Source organism: Danio aesculapii, chromosome 23 (assembly GCF_903798145.1).
Source record: "Danio aesculapii chromosome 23, fDanAes4.1, whole genome shotgun sequence".
Taxonomy (NCBI): Eukaryota; Metazoa; Chordata; class Actinopteri; order Cypriniformes; family Danionidae; genus Danio; species Danio aesculapii.
Window position 1 is genome coordinate 12,043,307 of NC_079457.1, and position 25,501 is coordinate 12,068,807.

At 36.2% G+C, this 25,501-nt stretch overlaps 1 protein-coding gene and 1 long non-coding RNA gene across 2 annotated transcripts in view; one reads left to right on the forward strand and one right to left on the reverse strand.

Annotated features, from left to right (window-relative positions):
- The window catches only part of LOC130217768 (uncharacterized), a 91,276-nt gene that overhangs the window by 54,743 nt on the left and 11,032 nt on the right, over positions 1-25,501 (reverse strand). The window lies entirely within an intron of this gene.
- On the forward strand, positions 2,023-23,939 carry calcoco1a (calcium binding and coiled-coil domain 1a). The gene is made up of 15 exons (XM_056449957.1): positions 2,023-2,190; positions 4,415-4,579; positions 4,664-4,766; positions 5,716-5,918; positions 8,983-9,195; positions 9,389-9,537; positions 11,882-11,951; positions 12,041-12,196; positions 14,141-14,395; positions 15,729-15,854; positions 16,871-16,966; positions 18,256-18,343; positions 20,190-20,443; positions 21,994-22,085; positions 22,724-23,939. Exons 2-15 carry the CDS (start codon positions 4,448-4,450, stop codon positions 22,749-22,751), a joined length of 1,965 nt encoding a protein of 654 aa, XP_056305932.1. The 5' UTR covers positions 2,023-2,190; positions 4,415-4,447; the 3' UTR covers positions 22,752-23,939.

Below are 25,501 nucleotides of genomic sequence, written 5' to 3' on the forward strand. Positions count from 1 at the left end.
TTTAACTTGTAAATTGAAAAGAAGACTCTGAAGACACATCTAAAAGAGAGTGACATATGATAAAACCCCATTTAATTTATGGGAATTCACTTTATTAAAGGATATTTACTAAAGTATATAACACTTTTCTTCAAGTGAATGAAAGTAAAGCGAATAATTTAAATTATAATTATCTTAAAAATAACAATATATATATATATACATATATATATATATATATATATATATATATATATACACACACATTCATATATATATATGCATACTTGTATATATACTTATATATATTTGTATATATACTTATATATACTTGTATATATACTTATATATATATATATACTTATCTATATATATATATATATATATATATATATATATATATATATATATATATATATATATATATATATATATATATAAATGCCTTAGTGAGCATTACACCCAACTACACCCCTACACCTCCCTAAATAGTGTGTTTCCTAAAAGTACACTGCCATCTGGTGTTCACAATAAGAACATCAGCAATCTAATATTGTGGAAAAATGTCTCCTCAGCTCTTAATTTTTTTAAGACTACTATATATCTCCCTTTTCTCATTAACTATTTCTTAAATATATTATACAGCCTTTTATTTAACCTTTATATTTTTATCACATGCACGAGCACGAAGCTGTCAGTTATGACAACCTATTTTGAGTTAGCCTAAGTGTGAGACACAAATATTAGTGCGAATTATTTAAGCATGATAGACATTTAGCATCTGCTTTTCACCGTCACTACTAAGCATTCTCGTATCAGGTTTCTGTGAGTCAGCAAGAAACGTAGAGAGCTGTTTACCCAAGCTCAATGCGTGTGCTCACTGTCACTGAGGCTGCAGGAATTAAAGCCGAATAGGACGTGAAGTCATTGCAGACATCGGTCAAACAAGGAGAGAGTATGCGAATGATCAAAGTTTGACGCGGGAACTTAACAATAAACATGCCAATACTAACACAAAATCCTCTTAGAAACATAAGACTCGTTCTTCTGAATCGGATCTTTTAAATGATTCGTTTGAACCAGTGTGCAATAGACCGATGCTAAGAAACGAATCGTGGTAATCTTACAGACTACCACGAGTGCACTTTAATTTTACCATCCACTTAAGTACACCACAAATATGAAAGATAACATGCCTGGCTGATCCAAGCTATTACTTCTAGTTTTATGGAAAATAAAGTGCAGTTTAACTTGTAAATTGCAAAGAAGTCTCTAAAGACACATCTAAGAGAGTGACATGATAAAAATCTAATTTAAAAAGTATGAGGATTTACTTTACTAAAGGATATTAAGGATATTTACTAAAGGACATGATTATAATAACATTAGAAACCTTCTTTTGAATCAGATCTTTTTAATGATTCGTTTGAATTAGTGTGCAACAGACCGGTCCTAAGAAAAGAATCGTGGTTCTCTTTCTGACTTGTACCACGAGTGCACTTTAATTTTACCAAATATTTGACTAACAAGACGATATACAAGTTGCAAAAGTAGCCTATTAACAAATTCATTACAAACATAACGTTTACTCGATAGTATAGCATATTATTGGCCCAGACACAATATTTAATCTTAATGATTTACATTTTTAACCAAGAAACGCATTTGAACGGATCACTGAATCATTGTTTTGAACTGTCCAAAAGAACCATTTCGAGGAAATGAGTCAGATTTCCCATACCAGTTGGTTTCGCAATCGCGTTGCTTTTCGCCATGCGTTTGGACGTACACCCCTCGCATTGGCCGAAAATTGAGTGATGTACATGTTTAACCTATAGCAAGCAAGTGGGTGAACGCGATGAGAACTGCAAACCAATCAGCGCTCCAATCGCGGTACTGTTACCATGACGTCTGATGTCTCACGTCGACCTTCAAAGCATCCTCCTTACAGATGGGAATTTTAGTTTTTTTGAGAGTCTGAGCAATGATTCAAAACCAGTCAAGGCACTCCATTTCCCATGGTGCAGCAGGGCTCTCCAAAGCACCCATGCTTCTGTTTTTGTTATTGTTGTGAGAGGTTCGTGGCACAGCTCATCTCGGCAAATGTGTCAGTGTAAATTAGACTTGTCATCAGTCTCATACACGTTTTCTCCTTTAAGACAGAACATCGTTTTCAAGAGGATATTGTTTTGATTATCTAAACTAAATCGGGTGAGTTTTGCTATACGATGGTTGCGTTTTTTTCCACAAAGGAAAAAAGAGGAAAAAAAAAACAGCAGCATAATCAGTAGCACGCAGCTACTGTAAAGACAAAGCATGGCGTGTTTATAACCTCCATCTTATTTCAGGCAGTCTCAAGGAATATACATTGATGATAACAATTATATCATTGTTGCAACGTTTTTGATAAATTGTTGCAACAAAGTGTCCGATCTGCTGATGCATTGTTTTTCTTGTTGCCACGCTGTAGCGAGTAACTTGAGATTGTTTCTAACTTGGGCCTCGCTTTGCAATAGCCATCCACGATTGTCTGCAACGCAAATAAAATAATCGTTTTAATCAGCTAAACAAAACAAACTTAATTGTTGTAGCAATACAGAACTGATGCAATGGTTATTTTGTTTTAAGCCACAGCAACCATGTTTCAAGTAAAAATAAAAAAAAATGTGTTAAATGTCACTGTATATTACTGTATTTTTTTTGTTTTGTTTTTAGTATGAACTAATTTCACAAACTCAAAAACTTCAAACTTGTAAAAAATGTACAGAAATGAAGCTGCAAGACTCTGACATCAGACACATGACGTCAGAAAACGTCCTTGGTCGTTTCATGGAGAGTTTAAATATGGAGGGTGTCGTTTATTATGAGTTGCTAATGATGGACGCACCTGTCATTGCTTGTAATCCATACAGTTCGCACAGTGGGTCACAGCATTTGTGGCACCTGCCAGCCTGTCACAAATGCTCTCGAAGAGCTGATGTGTGTCCGGCTAAGAAAATCTGCACTCATTATCAATCACCCTCAGGAACTCAGCATCTAGCTTAACATAAACAGTTCCTCTTGACTTGCGTAATGCATTCACCTCTCCCCTACTGTCCTCTTTAAGCCTTGATAATAATGTCCATACACGTTAATGCCCGTTTAATGTTATATTTGTAAATGCGGATATAAACAGGGGTGGCATGCATATTTTGATTATTACACATGTAGATTTGTGCATATAAGGTAAAACAGTTCCTATTGACTAGGGCTGTGCGATTTGGGGAAAATATCTAATTGCGATTTTTTTTTTTTTTGACAGATATTGGGATTTTGATTTGATTTGCAATTTAATTTTGTAGTCGAGCTTCAAGTCAGTAATCTATAGCTTCTTACTGCTAAAATGTATTGAGTGTTAGTTAGCAAAGGAACTGAAAGGATATGAACCTAAACATTTCTTCAAATTTGTTAATAAATATTTAGAAATTAAAATTTTTTTTCTCTAGAGCAAACAGTAAACACAAATAAAATGACCTTACCTTTTTGAAAAACAAGTTGAACTCAAATTAGGGAGATAGTGTAGCTTATTATAAAACAAAATAATAATAATCATAAAAATACAGAACACTCAGTAATCTAACATGGCTGAAACAACTCCGAAATTTTACTTTGCTGTTGCTTGCTACTAGATTGAGTGTCACTGACAATACTTTCAGTTGACTTTTTAGCAAGACACTCCTCATATTGCTGCCTGTGGTGCTTTATTAGGTGCTGGTTGTTGTATGTTGTATTTCCTCGTGCTGTGGCGACAATTCTTACAAATTATCTGTTTTTGTTTGCTGACTGTGACTTTGAAACCAAAATATTCCCATATTAACAATGTTTTTTCTTTGATATTAATTTGTCTATTAATGCTTCAGAAGCAGCGAATGTCATCATCCTGCACTAGTCACTCGTCTGCGCTTTCCTGTTTGTTTGTTTTTATTGTGAGTGTTGCGCAGTTCTGATTGGGCAGAACGAAAGTGTGCTCAATCAATTGGCTAGTAAGACTATCACAGACAGACAACAGTTACACATTTTGCTCTGGGCGGGGGAAATGAAATAATACAGATATATTTCATATCGCAGTCTCTTGCTATTAGCTAATCACAACGTTTCAAATCGCGATTGCAATTTGATTCCGATTAATCCCACATCCCTTCTATTGACCAATTGATATTGTGTATAAAGTCATCATTAATTAAATATTGCCAATTCTTATTTGGATTATGTATAATCTTTAATCAAAATAATCTGATATACAGTAGTCAAAGTGGACTTAAAAAGTTTGACTACTGTATACAGCTGAAAAACAAAACTTCATTTGTGGAAGAAATCCAATTTCATGCTGGCCTTAAGAATGAGAAATGTGTTCCCTAAAATTGCTTTGAATTAAATGTGTCAATTTTCATTTTAGAAAACACCTCGGGTGCATCGCTATTCTGTCGCCATGGAGAAGACATGGGGGGTGGAGTTTCGTAATGTCGGAAGTTGCTACTTTCCACAGAGCAGAGTGGACTGTCACTACACCATCAACTCACAGCACACATGGGCCAGTAATGACTGGATTGGATTATTTAAGGTCAGAAAAACCACCTTCATGATTTCCAGCACCGATACAGCTCTTTTGCTTAATTAAAGTTGATCTGTTTTCCTTTATCCCCAGGTTGGCTGGTCATCAGTCAAGGAGTACCATACATTTGTTTGGGCAGTAGCTCCATCTAGCTACAAAGAAGGGACCTCTGTCAACTGCTGTGTTAATTTCCAAGGTCTCTAAAGCATTGATTTTGGTGTTCAAGCTCTCTTGAAAGTCAGCTGATGGTCTCAATACAGTATGAATAAAGAATAGAGTGCTTTAGGGACATTAAGAAGCCAATTACAGTTCCTTGCATTGATTCAGCCAACTGCTAGTCTCATTCACTGGGGTGCATTCAGTACATTAGCAAAAGTTTGTCCTTATACGGCCAATGAAAGGGATAAAATGCCTGTAGTTGGTTATTAGCGGGGATGGGTAAGATGCGGCAAAATTATCCTAGATTTACTTGCTTACTTGATTGTTTTATAATTAAGGCTTAAAATCATTATTTTCTGTTGGCAATGCTTTAAAAATAATTAATTTAGAGACTGTGAAATGGTTTTACCATGCTGTCCTATAGCGTGCAGTACCACGAGCATAGTAAAATACCACAACGCACATTAAATCGTTCTGTGAACGCCCTCTAAGAAATGTGTCTAATCAGTGTCTAGATAGATCCTGATTATTCCAGACTAATCTTTGAGACATTAGATCATTTTCGACAAACAAATACATGATAATAAAATACAAATACATAAAAATAAATAACTATACCTAAAAAAAATGAGTCTGACATGTGCGATTAAGTTTTTGCAATCTTATGTGTCTGTGAAACTGTCAACCGGGCCTGAGATTTGCACAGTGCAGAATGGCAGCATTGTAATTTGTGGTGAGCAGTGGCGATGGAGACAGAATGTGTTTAAGACCTCACAGAGACACCAGATGAGGTCATCAGCAGTGCCTGGGGCTTCATGAGACTGTGTAGGAAATCTCCAACCTCACCATCTTTGAATGGCCAGACAGGAACTATTATTATGTGTAGCTTATATTCAAAATCAGATCCTGCACATGATGATTGCTTTGTTAATATTTTTTAGCTCTTTATTTGGCCCTTCACAGCTTCCTTTTCTTTCCCCCTTCAGCTTCTTACCTACCAGGGCCTAGTGCTCAGCAGTACCAGTTTGTGTATGTGGATGAAAAGGGAGAAATTTGTTCTCGCAGCGCTGCCTTTACCTTCTCAGCACCAAAGCCCCTGGAGGAGCTGGTGACCCTGGAGGAGGAGGGTCAAGGAGAGGAAGTGGGCGAGGACATGTTGCTGGTCATCCCTAGAGCCCAGCTACTGCAGGTCAGATGAAATCGATGAATACAGACTGCAATAAAGTTCATCACACACACATACGATAATATCTGTTTCTGCCATTGAACTAAGCACACTTCCCAATATGTAACGTCATGTCTCAAAATGAAATGTTCCGCAGTTACTAATATATACAGTATCTTCTTATTTAGCAAATCATTAGAATCAAAGCATTTTGACCAGTCAAGGTCTGAATAAATTGGATGGTATGCAAACAATCTGCATATACAGCGTGGTTGATTCAAGAGAAATGGGCTCAAATAAACATTGACAAGCCAAAATTGTTATGGCAAGGCAACTGGCTTAGAGTCTCTGCAATTGCTTGTGGGTTGCAGCAGTGGTGAGAATTTACCAACAGCGGCCTGAGGGGGAACAAACCACAAACCGGCAACAGGGGTTTGGGCTTTCTGTGCATGTTAATGATGCTTATGAGTGGAATGTGTCTGAACACAGTGTATGGAGCGGTGTAGCCACAGACTAAAGGGCATGTGTTGACCCGTCTACCACCAACAATAGGTAAGATTGCTCAGAAATGATCTGAGAAAAAAGAAGAAGAGCTCAAGGTATTGCCATGGTTCAAAATTCCACACGTATCAATCCAGTTAAGCATCTGTTAGATGTGCTGGACCAACTGGTTCTATCCAAAATATTCCCCAGATATCAATCCAACTGAGCATCTATGGGATGTTCACAACATACAGTACTTAAGGATCTGCTGCGAATATCTTGGTGCTAGAAACCACAAGACACCATCAGGTGCCTCACTGGATGTGCAGCATGCCAATGTTGATTTGGCAGTATTTGGAGGACCAACAGCATATCAAGTAAACCAGAAATTGGCCATAATGTTTTGGCTCAGTGGCATGCAGTTGAAGTCAGAATTATTAGCCCCCCCTTTGAATTATTTTTCTTTTTTAAATATTTCCCAAATGATGTTTAACAGAGCCAGAAAATTTTCACAGTATGTCTGATAATATTTTTTCTTTTGGAGAAAGTCTTATTTGTTTTATTTCGGCTAGAATTAAAGCAGTTTTTAATTTTTTAAAAACCATTTTAAGGTCAGAATTATTAGCTCCTTTAAACTACATATTTTTTGATAGTCTACAGAACAAACCATCGTTATACAATACCTTGCCTAATTAACCTAACCTGCCTAATTAACCTAGTTAAGCCTTTAAATGTCTCTTTAAGCTGTATAGAAGTGTCTTGAAAATATCTAGTAAAATATCCTGTCATCATGGCAAAGATAAAATAAATCAGTTATTAAAACTATTATGTTTAGAATTGTGTTGAAGAAATCTTCTCTCCGTTAAACAGAAATTGGGGAAAAAAAATTAACAAGGGGGCTAATAATTCTGACATTAACTGTATATAAAATAGTAATAATAATAAAACAACCGTATGTTTACAATACTAGAGTAAGGTCATTGCTCATACATTTTGTAAAGCTCTGATATACACCTCACAAGAAATGGTAAAAATGAAAAGGAGAGAAACCCCAGTGTATTGCTACGAAAGGCAGATCTCAGACAGAGAGTCTCCTTTCAGCATTTCCACAATGTGCGGGTTTGTTGTGTGGTTTGAAGATCACATGAATATCTTAGACGCCAACTAGTCTGTGTTGAGCTTTCCGACCAAGTCAATAATGGCATTTTGTTACTGGTGTAGCATTGTCACCGTATTCTCTTTGTTTTTATTCAGTCAACTGCAGTTGTATTTAGGAGAAACAGCACATGTAGAAAAGACATTTAAGCTAATTATTTGCATTATATTATCACATTAAACCATATTAAACTATAAACAGTTTATTTTATGATTGATTTATATGGTCACAAAGTTACATCAGATTGTTATTTACAGTTGAAGTCAAAATTATTAGCCCTACTTTGATTTACTTTTTTTTTATATTTCCCGAATGATGTTGAACAGAACAAGGAATTTTTCACAGCATTTTCAATAATATTTTTTTCTATTTGTTTTATTTTTCAGCTAGAATAAAAGCAGTTTTTAATTTAAACTGCCTGAACTTTGTCTCATGTGATTCTAAAGTTTAATGAGTTCTGCAAAAACATTGGTTTCTTAGGAGGTGATTTTAATTGCATACTTGATGGAAATCTTAATAAATCCTCACCTCAAATTTCAACTGATTGAAAATCATCACATATACTGCCTAATACTTGTAAAGATCTCAGATTGGTGGATATTTGGAGGGAGCTGCATCCTAAAGACAGATTATACTTTTTATTCTCACCCCCATAAATCTTATTCAAGATGAATTAATTATTTATACCATCCGATTGTATAGATTATGTGAGTTATTGTCAAATTGGCCCTACTGTGCTGTCTGATTATAGCCCGGTTTATTTAGTCATTGATATTAGTATACCTATTCAAAAGTCTTTTTATTTGGAAATTTAATATTTCGTTCTTAAATAATACTAATTTCTGCAAAAAATTTTGACAGATAATAATTTAGCATTGGCAAGAAAATCAGAACTCCCCAGTTTCTCCAGCAATAAAATGGGAGGCAGTTAAGGCTACATTGTAGGGTCATCTTATTGCTTATGCTGCTTTAAGAAAAAAAGCTTGGGATACAGAAAAAAACATTTAAGGTCAATATTATTAGCTCCCCTAAGCAATATATTTTTTTTGATTGTCTACAGAACAAACCATCGTTATACAATGATTTACCCCAACTTGCTTGGTTAACCTAATTAACCAAGAAAAGCCTTTAAATGGCACTTTAAGCTGAATACTAGCATCTTAAAAAATATCTAGTAAAATATTATTTACTGTCATCATGGCAAAGATAAAACAATTGAGTTATTAAAACTATTATGTTTAGAAATATGTTGAAAAAAATCTTCTTTCCATTAAACAGAAATTAGGAAAAAAAATATACAGGGGCAGTAATAATTCAGGAGGGCTAATAATTCTGAGTTCAACTGTATGTAATAAATTGAATATATTGATAATCACCATAAAGAGGTAAATAATTAAACTTCATTCAATTGACCCCAATCATCGTCTTCTCTATTGTTCCTCCTAACAGAGTCGTCTACAGGAGTGTTTAAAGGAGCGTGCGGAGCTGCTCCAGGCGCTGGAAGCTGCAGACCAAAACGTAGAGAGGGAGAAAGGCAGAAGGGAGAGAGACAGAGGCTCCTGGGAACACACCCGCAAGGAGCTGGAAAGGAAGATCGACGATCTGAAGGAGGAAGTGAGAGAATATAGGGAGAAAGTGGAAGACATGAAGAAGAAGCAGAAGGTAGTGTAAACACTCATTTCATCAGCCTGTGTGGTCAGCCCTAGGTCACAGTTGTGTGCATATTTAGTCTTTCCTCTGTTTACTGTTGTATATATGTTCACACACAGAGAGAGAGACACACACTGGTGAAAAGATAACAGCTACATATTTTAGTGTTACTGTTTAGTGTACTACCATCATGTCTTTCTTTTAGGAAGTTGAGGATTTAGGCGAGGCTCTTACAGAGGAGAAGAAAGCCCTGCTTGCTCAAAAAGAAGCTAATGAGCAGCGAATCAGAGAGCTTGAGGAGGACATTAAAATACTGACCCAGAGGGGCTTGGAGAGAGAGACTGACCTAGAAAGGTGGGAGGCTTTGTGTCTGCTAATCTTTGAACGTACGCATTTGCTATATATGACATGTCGATGCGGACATAGGGGCCCTTGACATGACAATGTTTTTAGGCAAATACATGAAAAACTATTGCTTGTTTGTTTATACAAGGAAGTGTTTCTACAACAAAGGTTTTAAAGAGCAAGATTTTTTATGTCATCATTATAGCATGTATGTAAACACCCAATACAGGAAAAACCTTTCTTTTTTTGACATTTTTGTCATCCAAGTGTAGCTTTGGATTTTGTTAGATTTCCGTTTTTTCCATCTCAATAGCTACGCTTCCATCCACTTATTTTTATGCGCATTTTGGATATAAGCAATTCCATGCAAATGTCAACCTTGCCAGGAAAACAATTAAGTTTTCACCAAAATACAGAAACAAGTATTGTTGTGCAAACAAGTATTTTACAGTACTTTAGAAATACTCAAAAATGTCTCTGTCAATGTTTTGAAACCATTATATTTGATTTACCAAAGTCACACAAGTGGCAATTTCACATCGGTACCATAGAGAACGGACTCTTATTAAACTCCTTTTGATTAGCATTATTTATTTTGGGTTGTGCAGTTTAATTCACAGAATTTCTACAAAGTATGTCATATACTGTAAACCAGCAGACTTTTTGTTGTCACATCCATAACGCATGTTTATTTTCTTCATTTAAAGTACAAAACATGTTTACAGACTGATATTTTTCTGCTCCCATAACTCTGTGGTTAGTTGTTTTGCAAAATATAAACAGATGTTTTAATATAATGTTAACATATACTTTCTTTTTGTATTTATGTTTTGAGTTTTTACTGCAAATGTCACATCCATAATGCTGGAATTGCTCATATGCACATAAAAAAAGGTTGATGGAAACGACAAGATGCGCATACATTTGAAAATGCGCATAAAAAATGTATGCGCAAAACTGAGTAGGATAAAATTTTTATGCGATAAGAAAAGATGTGCATAAACTACGATGGAAACACTTTTACCAAACAAATTCCGGTATGCGCATTAAAAAAAGTTTTGATTTTGTTTTAAGAGATCATGTGATGATGAAAATGTGTGTGAATGGTCAAACCAGCAGGCTGAGCACGTTGTAAAACATCTGAAATGTTGTTTTGGTCATTCTAAAACGCCTTAACCATTGCAGTATTAGTGTTATTATAATATTAATTACCAACAGAACTGTCAAGAGCATCTGTGCTCCGCGTCTCACATTTTCAAATGCCACCACACGTTCATTGTGTGTCAGCATTGTCTTCTGAGCTTCAAGTCATTTATTAAATAAGGAAAAGATCCATGCAGCTTCTCATACCACAGAAAATTCCAATTTAACTGTTGATATTTGGCAACAGTTAATCAGAAAGTGACAATTTGTTGTCTTTGACTCGTTGGATGGAAACGTTGCTTTATTCACATGTCTTTTATGTGATATTCCAGTATTGCGCATAAAGTTAATTTGCATTTTTGGTAGGGATGCACGATGTATCAGCGGCCATATCATTATTGGCTGAAAAATGCTATTTTTAAGGTTGTCATTATCGGTCCGATATCAAAATTAGGCTGATATCCACTTCTAAACAGTGACTATGTTTACATGGACATCAGTAATCGAATTATTTGCCTTAATCTAATTAAGACAATAATAAGACTAAGGTGTTTACATGACTTGCTTTTTGAATGTTTCTTTCATGATCCCGTTTTACATGTTATAGCACATAATTAGATTAACGTCATTGCATCTCCGCGCTATCCACATTTCCTCCAGAGTTTCATGTAATTTTGGGTGTTTCATTATTAATTTGTCAACTTTAACTGCGGTTTGGCACTTTCACTTTCATTCGGGCTTGCCCCCCCTGACAAACAAGATATTGGATGCAACTAAGAACTGCTGTAAGAAAGTTAGTTTTAATGGAAGTTCATACTGAATGCTGAATGGAAGAAAAAAAAAACTCAGCATTTCACGATGCAGGTGTCTGTGGTCTACACTGACTCGGTAGGTGCAAAGAGTGTCGTGTGTGTGTGTGAGTGTATGCGTGTGTGAGGACTATCCTGTCGCAAAACGCAGCGAAAAGCCCTACATGACGGTAATAGTTCGATTAAGGTGTTTACATGCCTGTACTGCACTTCAATAATGCGACTAAAATCGGCATACTCCACACGTCTTAATTCGATTTCTCTTTAGTTCGATTATGACCTTAATCTGATTAAATTAATAAAAAATTGCTGTTTACATGGTAGACTCTTAATCAGAGTATTGTCTTAATCGCATTAAAGCTGCATGGTTTCATTGGTTCTCATTTGTCTGGTTTGTGTAGGATGAGAGAAAGGGCAAAGAAATCAGCAGCTCAGAAGAGGGAGGACGAAGATGAACACAAGAACCTGAAGGTTTCTCAGCTAATACCAATGCAGTTTCTTACAAATAAGCAAAAAGAAGTACATAGCCTTGACTGTCGATGTTTTGTGTATTATACTAGTTAAAGATGGAGCAGACAGAGAAAGAGCTGCACAGTCTGTCAGCAGAGTTCCAGAGTCTGAGAAGCTCATTGGCCCAGAGAGACACACACGCCCTGCAGCTCAGAGACACCATCACCACCCTCACACACAAACTCAACAGCGCTCACAGGAAGGAGGTAACACTCCAGCAGTTTCACACCGCAGCTTTCACCTTGAATGTCTGAAGAGGTGTACACAGGATGTCCTGTCTCAAAACAGTGATTTGAAACAGTGATCTTAAAGTGCATGCTATTTATAAGGGGGCCAAAGTTTGACTGCTTTGCATGGTCCAGACAGCCCCTGCTGGTAGATCATATAACTGCACAAGAGGCTGAAATCATGCATTATTGACATTAATACATCACATGAACCAAAACCTAGGTGTGAATTCACTCACAACTAAACAAATACTTTCAATGTAAACTAAATATAAGTGGTGATTACAAGGCTTAAAACTGTTTAAAAACCCAGAGACCTTCGTTTGCCCTACACAAATTAAGATTTTTTCAGGATAAATCTGAGAACTCCCTCATCTTCCATGGACAGCTAGGTTCAAGAGTAAGGCTGCATTTACACTGCAGATCTTGATGGTCACTTCCGGTTTTGTGATTGTGTCCGATTTTTTTGCTGACCTCCTTACATCATTTTTTAAAAGTGACGCGTAACCGATTATCTGCATTTACACAGGACACTGCAAAGGCGCAATGACCATGTTAAAAAAAAAAAAAAAAAAAGAGCGGCCGCCGACTGACATCTGATAATTAAAGAGCGCTCTTTTCTCCATTACTGTATTTAATCTGTTTAAATGTTTAAATCCTTTTTGGCAAGTTGTTTTATAGTTTGACAGAAAAGTTCTCATTTTGCCATCTTCTTTTAATCTAGGCCTTTTTAAACCAGTAGGCATCTTAATGTGATGTCCATGGCATCATTTATGCACTTGAGTGACGTAAGCTTCAGTTTTATAATAGTTTATATTGGTTATGTGGCGGATGTTGCGCTCTCTCTCATTAACATGGTTAAATACTTGTGCTACATGACAATATAAAAGTTTTTTTAGCCCTCGTGTATGAGATTTAAGGTTTGGGACTGATATGCGACAGAGTTCAAATCATTTGCTATGTTTTTAAAAATCTATTGGTGGTTCACTTTCATTATTTGGTACGATTGCATTCATACCAGAAGTGAAACCGAGTTCAGAAGTTCACACGAGCTAAACGTACTGTACTCTGACTCTACTCAAACGAACCCAGGTGCTGATCAAAAGTGCTAGTGTGAAAGCACCCTAAAAAAGTTTAAAAGTACCAAAAACATCAGCTACGGTGCCCATTAATGTACGCAATATATTGAGAATAAACTTTTGAATAAAAGTTATTTTCGTTTGGGCATACAAAAGTATTCTCGTAGCTTGATATTCTTCTAATTGAACCACTGAATAGCATATGGTTTGTTTTGTAAATGTTTTTTGGTACCTTTCTGGATATTGAACGAATAGTAAACATTGCTGTCTATGGAGGATAAGGGAGCTCCCCTAAAATATCTTAATTTGTAGACGAAGACAAACAATGCTCTCGGAAACAACATGAGTGAGAGCAATCAATAATAATTTTCTTTTTTAGTTGAACTAACCCTTTGAGTAACACTTGTCAGCAGTATGAATGGTCAAACCATTGTATGATTTAACAGTGCTGCAAAATAATAATTTAATATTCATACTACAAGTTGCCACTCAGATATACTTAATTGACAGTAACCTGAATTTAGAGTCACAGGGGCTTAATTTGGGATTAAGTAAATTTATTATTAACAAAAACAGCACAATCTGTAAACATGATAAAAGCATTATTACAGTTTTTGTAATTACTTAAAATTTGGTAAATGTGTTTTAAGTGAGGAAAAATGTGAACTATATTCTTCATGAGAAGCTTTTGAACTAGTTTTGAAGTTTTGAACTACATACACACACACACACACACACACACACACACACACAAATATATGAAAAGATAGCGAAGATGGATGCCGGAACTGCCTGTAGTCTAATAAGGGCATGACCTTTTCATGTTTGTGTCATTGTTGAGCAGGCAGCCAATGAATTGTCTTTGAATGAACTCCGAAGTGTTCAGGAGCGTCTAAATGTTAGTGAACGCAGTGTGGAGACTCTGAGGGGAGAGCTGAGAGACATGGTTGCTCAGAGGGACAGTGCACATGCTGAGCTCCATCAGGCCCGTCTGCAGGCCGCACAGCTCACACTTCAGTTAGCAGATGCCAGTCTGGCTCTGAGAGAAGGCAGGGCCAACTGGGCACAGGAGAGAGAGACCCTGCAGCAGAATGCTGAGGTATGTATAGTGAAAATGTAGATTAAAAACACAAATGCAACTTTAAAGGTGCAGTAGGTGATTTGCCAGAATGCTAACATTAGCGTAATAGCTTTGAGATTTTCCAACCCTCCCCTGCTGTCCAAAGCCACGCCTCCTTAAGTCATGAATGTGCACCGATTAGATATAACACTTGATCATTCACCAGTTAGAAAACTCTATGGAAACACACACTTATTCAAGCGTAGTTGTTGACAGGCCAGCGGGTGTAGGAATTGGATTTCCCCAAAACTGCATCACAGGCTGTCACTGTTCAAAAATGAACAAATATGTGAATAAATCAAACTTCACCTCAGTAGAGCTGGTCAAGCAGAAGAGCGTGTTAAGAGTTGTGTTATTAAACTAAATAAAAATTAGATCAGAAAAAAGGAGTGCTAAAACAGAAATATCCGGTCATCTTTTTACATTACACTTATGTTTACGTTACCAAGACAGCTAGTGACTTTTCATCTTCAATTGTGCTCGCTGATCCTCGTACATTGCTCGTTTTCAGCTCCTTTTTCACTTTAACAACTAAACAAATGCTTAGGTCAGTTTAACTGACTATATTATTGATGCTGTAAAATGTACTCCATGAACTTGAAAATAGCCAATCTTTTGCCGGACGTTTTCAGTGGCTGAACAACACTTCCGTGCATATAAACCCATTCATGAACAAGAACACAATCTGCATGAGCTTTGCGTGGTCAAAATAGTTTTAAAACATACCAGTCTAAAAGAAATACGTCAGCCGTGGTGTCACCCTTTAGATCATGGTTTTGAACTGCATGACATCATTGCCCTCCAGCGTGCTAAAGTAATCCCGATATTGATTCAGGGTTTGGAAAAGTGCATTCAGCATTTGGCAGAAGTCCTAACAGAAACAATCTTTATTTTCATGCATACAAGGCCACGTTGGTCTTTCAGAAAGAAGTTCAGGTTGATGCAGAGTTTGCTTGATGTCTCTCTGTCAGCGATAGATCCGTGCTTCAAGTGTACACACAATCGACGTATCTGTTTGCTTAAAGAGGCTATGCAGAAATTCAAATTTAAATTTGTTGACAGACAGTGTGAGATACCTGTCGTAATGGAGTTATTTGTCGGTCCGACAGTATTTAATTGGATGAACATTTTTTCGTTTCATGCCTTATCTAAAATATAAAAATACACATAAATATATTTAGATCATTTACTTTATTCATTACTATTGGAATGTGAGAAGACTTTCAACCAGCACAACAAAAAATGTTTCTGAAGACAATCACCTACTGCACCTTTAAGACTTTTTCATTAAAGGGATTGGATGATTTTTCAGATTGACAAAGTGCGTCTGGAACGGCAAAATGATGATATCCAGCAGAAGGAGGAGATGTTGCAGGAGGCAAGGATGGAGAGAGAGAAAGCAGTAGTGGAGCTGGGACGAGAGAAAGATTGCAATCGGGTAAACAGAAACCTCTCTTCAGAGTCCCACAGGTCATGGATTTTTTTTATTTTAAAAGGTCTATTGCAGACATTCAAAGTGAGGGAATTGTTTTACTTCTTTTTTTTGTCTAGGCCATGGAATTTCAGGGACTTTTCAGGGTCATTTGAAATTTTAGCTTCTATTTATCACAAAACGTGTTTTGCCTATTATTATGATTTTTTAAGCACCATTTCAGTCCTTTCCTTTTTGTCAACTGGCAGTCATCAAGCTGTAACTGTGAACCAATAGAAACACGTCAACAAAATGTTGTTTTTAAATAGCTTTGTCTCCAAAATGACCACTTCAATGATTGGGTGTTAGGCTGTGTGCTCATTTCTTTTAATGTATTTAGTAAATCTGAGGTAAAATATATGTTGTTGCTCTCTTAATGGCTATTACATTGATGAAAAATTATATTCCAGCTCATACAATTTGATTATTACAAGCACTTTAGACTATGTTGTGCTTTATTTCTTAAGCACAGCAACACCTTGTTTTTCCATTCATTATAAGCCATAGAAATTCAGCTTTTTAGACAGTGAAAATTATGTAAAAATGATGGGAATTTTAAATTGGGTATAGAGTGGGAAGTAGAACTCTCTTTTACAAGAAAGACTATATAAAAATGATGCATATTTTATATGGTAATAAACAACATTTATTTTAAAACTTAAATATGAACATAAAATTAACAAATGGCATGTAGCCTCATCAAGGTTTTAACAATCAGTAATTAAAACAAATTAATACTTTTCTTGTCAGATGTCCTGTCCAATTTTTAGTCCTGTCTAATACTCATGGGAGTTAACATTGTCAATATCACATGCTTATCATTTGCTTGCAGAAATTTGACTAGTGACCTATACTTGACGTTTGCTATTTAAATTGAATGTAAATGAAGGCGTAAATACTGTATATATTTGTAATGTCAAGTAAATATAACTATTTGACATAATGAGTCTTGGTTTTTAACAAATTTGTGTTTGTATGTTTAGGTTCAGCTAAGTGAGACTCGGCGTGAGCTTCAGGAGCTGAAGGCCAGTCTCAGGGTGGCTCAGAAAGAAAAGGAACAGCTGCAAACAGAAATACAGGCAAGATCTATCATCTGTGCCATCATGTTCTTATCAAAGCTCAAAAGTCTGGTTCACACAGGTCATCCAACAAGTTCGCAATAAAGTTGTTTAGTGTTAGATGTCCTCATTTTTTGGTAAACAAATATCTCATTCACAAAAGCCTGAAGGCAATAGCAAAAACATGCCGTTGTACTAGTTTTAAACCACAGAACAACCTGTCTCTTATGGGTATGTTTTGTTCTTTGTGTGTCTGACAGCCCTGGGACCCTGGTTTAAAGCAATTTTCCACATAGTAAATGCACTTATACTGGAAACTGAGCAGACAAGCAGACCCACAGGACTTAAATACAGAAATCTGAAGCTTGTATTTTTGTTAGTCTGTGCTTGAATTCTTAAGTAAAGAAATCTTACGTGAGCTATAAACTTTATCCTTTCGAAGTGGATGAACATCTGGTTAGCATGTTACCGTTGTAATAATAGTGAATGGAGTTTGCAGAACATGGCAGTGTAGTCAGGGGTATGAGGTTGTAGATCCCTTAATAATAGAATTTTCTAATACCAAAAGAAAGTAACTGGGTTTAGATTTTTAGCTAGTCCTAATGCAAGGTTAAAATGTTAATAAAACTTGAATGGTAGAGAAGCATATTTCTCACAGGAGTCTCTTGATTTTTGAAAGTTTATTATCAATGCTATCTAGGCTTTCACTGTAATGCATTTCTGATTCTGTCTGATTGTATTGAAAAAAATATATATACATATTCAGTTTAGGTTATGGGCTGAAGAAGAAAATAGACAAATTTTCTCTATAGCTGTGCTGAAGTGGAAAACAGAAAATGGAAATAGTTATTTGATTTACTTTAAAATCATAATTGTCAGTGTAAAGGCCTTCCTGTTGATTCCTAGATAAAATATGTAAGTTAAGGTATGTGTTAAGATAATGTAAGTTCTTTGGATTAAATCATCTGCCAAATGCGGTAAATGTAAATTTTACCCCAGGATGAGTAATTCATGTTAAGTACTCAATCACACAATGTTCCAAACCTAAAGAAAATTTGGAATATACATTACTTTAAAAATGTATGCATGAGACTTAAGACATGGCTTGAGACATGGTCACCTTATGGCCAAAACATTAGGATAGCATCAAAATTCCTAACTGGCACCAAGAATTGACTGAAATCTAATCCATTACACCAATAATTTAAAAACAGGGTGATGAACGGTATGATATTTTAAACCCAACAGTATGACATTATTTCACTGTATACAATGTAAGTTTTGTTATCTGTGTGTGTGTGTGTGTGCAGGAAGTGATGGAGTACAGCCGTCAGCTGGAGAGAAGGCTGGAGGTGCTGAGCGATTGTAAATGGAGTGAGACGGCCCTGCTGCAGAGCAGTGAGTCACTGTGCTTTCTTTAATTCTGTACAAACATCACTACACAACGACACTATTGTGGGTCTGTCTTCTTTCTTTATTGCCCTCACACAACAATACCACAGAACTGCAGGCAGCAGACAGCCACATCATAAAATGCCACACACCACTGCACAACACTACGTTATACGGCCCCGTACAATCACAAGACTTCCACATCGTACAACATAGCACACTAACACCACCTCCCGGAAGCATGCAACTCCACAAAGTTTCAGTGGAAGTTACTCAGTTTATTATGCTGAACAGGGTTTTGACCAGTATAAGCTTCAAATTTAACCTAACTTTATGTTGATGGGTAATAGTCTGGCTTGACATTGCATAAAAATTTAGCTATGAGAATCAGGAAAACATATCAAGTCTTAGAGCTAAACAATAAATAAGAGACATTTATTTTATTTATCCTATATTAGCAGCAGTTTGCATTATAACCAATCAAGGGTTTGTTTGCTGTACGTCAAGGTGAAATCAAAATGACTTATTTAAAAATTGTGTACTGCAGCATTTATTACAAATGATTTATCCATGCTTAACACTGTTTCTAAAATTTATGTTGACTTGTAATCTTTAATGATCATCAACATCTCTTCCTGTCTTTGATGAGGTGCTTACCAGCGTGAAGGCTGGACAGTTCACATAAGATCACAGCAGCAATTGTAAACCACAATGATCCAATCAATTCCCTGGCATTTTGTCCTGTTTGAGAACCAGTTTCACTCAGATATGCATCATGAGAGACATGAAAAGTCTGACTTCCATTTCGTATCATGTTTAACTGTTGTCATCATTTACAGGCATATTTCAGCATCCTAGCATTGTCATATTGAATTGATTAAATTTGATTTATAAAAAATATTTTGTTTTCATGTTAGGTTAATGCTTTTAACTACTGAGGTTCAAAACAGCGATAGTTTAAATCAGGAACACACTCAGCTTGGTTGATCAGTATAAAATTAATATTTAAATATTTTATTTTTCACACTGAAGTAGTTTCAAATGATAATCAAATATTCTTTTATATTATTTAATATTGAATTATTTTTATTTTTAATATTTTATTACAGAGATATTCATAATTATATTCACATATTTTTCAATTAAAGTTTATTTGTTTGTTGCTTTTCACAATAATTATTCCAAAACAGATTTACGAAAGGTGCAGGTTATTACATTACAATCAAAATCAGAAAGATTTAGGGTGTTGTTTATAGAGTGGACAGTATATATATATACACACACACAGTATATAGTGTACTTTCAAAAAGGTGGTCTATATAATACATTGTCAATGAAGTGATCTGATCATTACAATAAAAACAATAGCTGCATTCAACAGTATATGTATGTACTACCAAATACCTTCCATGACTAACAGCATTTACCATCAAGAGGCAATATAATCACTCTCGTAGTAGAATACTGCTTTCACAACCCAAAATAAATAAAGTAATTCAACATGTGCGCCCGATAGCTCCGCCCCTTCCGCTAAGTGAGCAAAGCTGTGGCCATTGAGTTCATGTAGTGTCCGTCATTCCACACTATCGGTTGAATGAGTGCATCATCCGGGTAATTAAAGTGCACTTATTATTTTTAGAGTTTGAACGCGCTTCTTGCACTATTTATACTACAAAATGGCGTAGAATAGTGCATAAGTATGCGATTAGAGATGCACCTACAGTGTATATTGTGTATTGCTAAAGACTTTGTGCTATAAACATAAATAACTGATTTTGTTCTGGTTGATTTTTCCTATAATTAGTCAGATATAGACACTTGTGAACACTCTATTCTGTGATTGTGGTTTTAGGTCGTGGGGAAAGCCCACTTCTGTCTGATTCTGAGGATGAGAACCCGGAGGCCTTGCAGGACGCACACTCTTCTGGGCCTCTGAATCACTATAGTCTGTGTGAACAGCCCCAGTCTGACCTCCTGCTCCCAGCCACCCCACCACCCTCTCCCAGACACCCCTCCAGCATGGACACAGTGGTCATCAGCCAGCCTGCACCCCTTTCATCTCCACACCAACCCAGTGCTCGCTCACACACTCACAGCTCTGAGTCGGTGAGGGTTTGTTATCGTCAAGGTGTTGAATGTGCAATTACAGCCTCTTCAAATCTGATCAAATTAAATGACACAAAATAACCTACAAAATTCTCAGTAATAATTTTAAAACTATTTCAAACTATTCACTGTTTTTCTAACCTTCCAAATTCTAGAAGGAAACTTCAGTATTTACATACAGTTATGTATATATCAGGCCTGTGGCCAGGGGGGTTTCAGGTGGTTCGAAAGACTCACCCCTTACTGACAAAGGTCCAGAGTTGGTCCCATACATGTGCTCATTTGTCCTATTTTGACTGCTAATCCATAATAAATTCTGAAAATAACCCATCGAAAAAGGCTTTAAGACCAAGCGGAATCCTTTGTTGGCTGTCGGTATAGAATTTGGGATGCTGAATTTGGCAAAGAGTGACTTCCCATTCTTAGGTCACACTGCGCCAAATTCGGCATTCCATATTCTGACTGAGGAAGGTTGAATGTGCTGGCCAGTTTGTTGTTTGCCTAATAAATGACAAAAGCTACATTTTTTAATAAGTATTTTTTTCAGATTTCTTTATTCTAAATCTTTGAAAATGTTATTGGTACATCAAAAAGTGTGGTTATGATGACCACAAGCTAGTTCAACTAAAAATAGTGCTTTAGATGTCACTAAAATGCAGCATTTATATCTCGTAATTAAATAGAAAATTAGGTAAATAACTGCAAAAGGTTCCTCTTTTTAAGAAAAAAGAACCACCCCCTTCAACAGGTTGGCTACGAGCCTGTATATAGTACATAATTGTACTAGTATTTAGTATTTGTTTGCTTATAATTATGAGAATCAATCAATATGTTAACTTTAACTCATTTTATTAGGAAAGTGTCACATTGATACTTAACAGCTTTCCCTATTAATTTATTAACAGATCAATACAAATTCAACATCCTTATAAAGATATTATTAAAAATGACAGTATTGGAGTCTCAGAGAGCTTTTCTTAAAAAAAATCTCTGAATGCTGATTCTGACTGTCAGTTGTTAAGTTTGATTTGTTTTGTGGCATTTTTATTGAATCTTTCTACAATGCGTTTTCTGAAACTGACCTGTGCAAAAAATAAGCTTCAGAAAAAGCATTCCTATTTTATGAATCAGCAGAGAGTTATTGATTGAAAAATGTCTGTCTATTCAGGCTTGATTAGGAATGTGAATGGAAAAATCATTTGGAAATGAATGATTTCTACATGCACAGCTGAATAAAATAATACTTTGGAACACAGCAGAATAATATTTCAGACTCTGTGTATTGGAGTTCATAGAGTTGCTTTGAGCCAGAAGCCACATTTGTGTCATTCTCTAAATTGTTAGCAATTTCTTTTAGCCTTGACTATTAATAACAATAATTAAAAACCGTGATGCTTTCAGAACAAATACACTTACACATGATTAAATGATCAAACTCATGTGTCAATTAGTTTATAGAGATGATGAAAAAAATCTGGTTGCGTTCTTCAGACTTGCCAAAAATAGAGCCTTTATTCATGTGTATGTGATTGCGTGTGTGTGTTTTACAGGAGGAAGAGTATGAGGCCGCTTTGTCAGGCGGGCACAGCTCTGGAGAGGAGACAGCTCTTCTCCTGCCTGACAACAGAGACACTACCCTCGGGTACAGCACGCACAAACACACACATTCACTGTCTATAAACCCCATCAGTCACACTGTCGTTATCTGTGACCTGCAGACACGGGCTCAGATAGATTTTCACATATACTCTTACACAACCCACACGAGTAAATATGTCACTGTCGCAAAAACCGCTCGGCCCTTCTCTCTCCTGAACGCCTGGCTTTATATCTCCCTGTCACAGTCTGTCTCTTTTTCTGTCTTTGCACACTCGCACACGCTAATGCAGGCCTTTATTTATGGTGACAGTCCGAATATGGTGAGGAGATGGAAGTTTTGAATACCACCTCATAAAATTAGTGAGGGAGAAGAGAGCGAGAGAAAGGATAGGGGGAGTTCTGTGAGGGGAGGACAAGAGGACAGATAAGTTGACAGGAAGCTGTAGCAATGATTTACGGAGAGGGTAGTCAGCGCTCACCGGCCAATTTTCAGCATCATTAAAACCCTTTCTCCCTCACTTCTCTCCTTCGCCCTCTTTCTTTCTCTCCTTAACTCTACTCTTCTACCCCCTCCGTCAGTTTCGCTCTCTCCATCCATCTCTTTCGCCCCTATGCCATCTATAAACGCACTATTTCTTCCCAAACTCACGCTTGCCCTGTTGTGTGTGTGTCGTCATGCAGAGAGCTGGCTGAGAGCCCCCTGTGGTGAGAAGCAGAACTGCAGGAACGGATGGCCAGTGCAGCGTGGACGGCTTTGCATCAGCGCAACACCTGTTACGAGTTTTGTATTAAGAAGCATTTGCGCTTTATATTATATTGACATGAGTATTTAAATATGCAAATTGCTTTACACTTTATATGCACTTAGAATATGCATAAGCTGTTAGACCTCTATTGTGGGTGGCACACGGTTTTACAGTAACTTGCACGGACGTGTTATTTTACACATATCAACTGACAAGCAGAAAGCGTCTTTAATGAAGCAGGTTGCATATGAAGAGAAAGAATTAGTGTGTGTTTCTCTGTGTGTGTGTGTGTGTGTGTGTGTGTGTGTGTGTGTGTGTGTGTGTGTGTGTGCGCGTGTGTGTGTTAAGGTTGTTCCAATCTTTCTTTTCTTGTGTTTTATTTGAGTTTAGTCACAAGGCTTGTACTTCTATAACGCTATCATTAATCAGCATCAGCAATAATGTAAAGCACAATGATATCGAGATCCTTGCAGATTTTAGATGTAAGATTAGTTTGGGTGCTCTTCATTTTGTGGGTCTTGTCGTAGAAGTTTTTGGAATCTCTTTAGTTTGAAGAAAGATGTGTGAATATGTGCAATGGAGTACACCAGCGACTGATTGTCCCGTTATGATGTAAGAGTAAAGAACGGCACTTTTGATTCCTTTCAGGAAGTTTACTCAATCTCATGCACAAGACCTTCTTTGGAGGAAATCCACTTAAGCATGGATGATGTGGTCATTAAGAAGAGTTTAAAGTAGTCAGATTGAAGTTATAATATCTAATTTAATGCTTCGTCTATAGTTTCATGCATTGTATCGAAACATTAATGATTGAATTATTATTTGTATGCAAAACATACCAAGACAGGCAGCGCAAGCACTTGGGTGTTCCTCTTGGTGTTGAAGATACACACTAGAAAGTTTTCAGGATGGACTTTGAATTGAACTGCTTTAAATTGTGCCTGGCGAAATTCAAGGAATCTCATGTTTAATTCAACTTAATGTGTGATGGCTTAATGGTGCGTCACGTGGATCATGTGGCGAACATTATTTGGCTGTGCTTAGACTTTGCTGAAGCTCAAAGGAAAAATTCATCAATTTCCAGACACGGTGATTACATTTTAATTACATTCACAGGGAGAACATTGTAATGCATATATTAAAGAGTGAAATAACATCATGCATTAAAACATACACCCGTTTTTAAATGTTTGAAACATTGGGCTCAGTGTACTCACAGAACTTTCATTTTGTTTGAATGATTTCTTCTTGCTGTTTACTGTAGGTCCGGTTTAAATGGTTCCTATATGTTATTTACCTTTTTTACAACATGTCATTATCTGTATTGACTTTAAAAGTGATGTAACCATTACACCTCACTGAAACAGGTTTTTGCAGTCACTCTGTATCCATCTATCTACTGTATTTGTATTGTATGCTTGACCAGGTTTTACTCTGATAGTTTTAAGCTGTACTCCAGAGAGTTATCTTAGTGTCATCATATATACGAGACTAAAAGCAGTTTTAATTTTCATGAGTTACACTTCACCTGAAATCTAACCTGAAAGCTCAGTTTAATCTCCCAGTAGTTGCAGTACAACCCTTGACAGCAAAAAAAATAAATAAATAAATTGATTCCTGTTACCCACTATATAGTACAACAGGAAACAGGACATTCTGTAATGTTTAAGAGACATTGTCATTTAAGAACACAGGTAATTTCAGGGCAGTACAATCAAAGAATTGGATTCATTGTTTGCCTTTTTTGTGCAGTTATTCCTACTTTTGCATACTGTATCTAACTTGTTTTTAGGTTATGCGGTTCTGTTCAGGGTGTGGGATGGGTTTCATTAATAAAATAATGTAATGTTTTTTTGTGTTCATTGGCTCTTCTTGAGTATTGGGTCACACTTCGTAAAAAATAAATTTGGGAAGTTAATTACAGCACTAATTTCTTATATTAATTTATAAATATATGTTTATTTTGAATTAGCTATATTTTACCTAAAATATTCAAATCTATTAGTAGATGCAGAAATTTGACTTGCAGTACAGGTATATAGTTTTTGTTTATTTAACTGATGTTTTTTATTTTATTACTGGTCATTATTTTGTATTTATTTGTTCAACTAACTAATTTAACACTTATAGTGTTGCAATGCAGATCTTAAGCACTGCATCAATACTAATGTATGAAAGTGTTATTACATTTTTTAAATTAAAATTTATTTAAAAGGATAGATTTTAGCATTTTAATGCTTTGTTTAAAGGGCCATCTTTTAAGTCTACCTCAGAATGTTTTCAAAAAATGCTTTATGATGGACATGGAGCACTGTGAACACAGGGAGGAGTGGGCGTGGCTGGCAGAGGAGAAAGAGGGGAGCGAACAACTGTTGTCAGTCAGCTCACAAAATGAGACATAAACTGTGGGGAGATGCACGATTTTATAGTTTACAAAATGCAAAGAAATAAACACTAAGTAATTTCATGCCATGCTACATTTGTTATTCGTAATTTCATATACACATAACCACAATTTGTTATATCACTATAAAGATAATTATGTTATTATAAACACTATAAATGAGGAGGACTTCTCTCCAGTTCAATCCCCGGGTCTCAATGCAGACACAGTGGATAGCAGTGCAGCAGGTCTCTTTCCCTGTCTATTTCAACCAATATTCCTGCCTGTAATCCAGAGTATTTTAAAAATAGGCGAACACAGCAGCACGGA

What these genes read in the sequence shown, in the direction of transcription:
- calcoco1a (XM_056449957.1), top strand. Translation starts at nt 4,448, where the DNA reads ATGGAGAAGACATGGGGGGTGGAGTTTCGTAATGTCGGAAGTTGCTAC. An exon ending in GAGAGAAAGATTGCAATCGG is followed by an intron (nt 15,855 to 16,870) that starts GTAAACAGAAAC and finishes TTGTATGTTTAG; the next exon opens with GTTCAGCTAAGTGAGACTCG. An exon ending in GACGGCCCTGCTGCAGAGCA is followed by an intron (nt 18,344 to 20,189) that starts GTGAGTCACTGT and finishes TTGTGGTTTTAG; the next exon opens with GTCGTGGGGAAAGCCCACTT.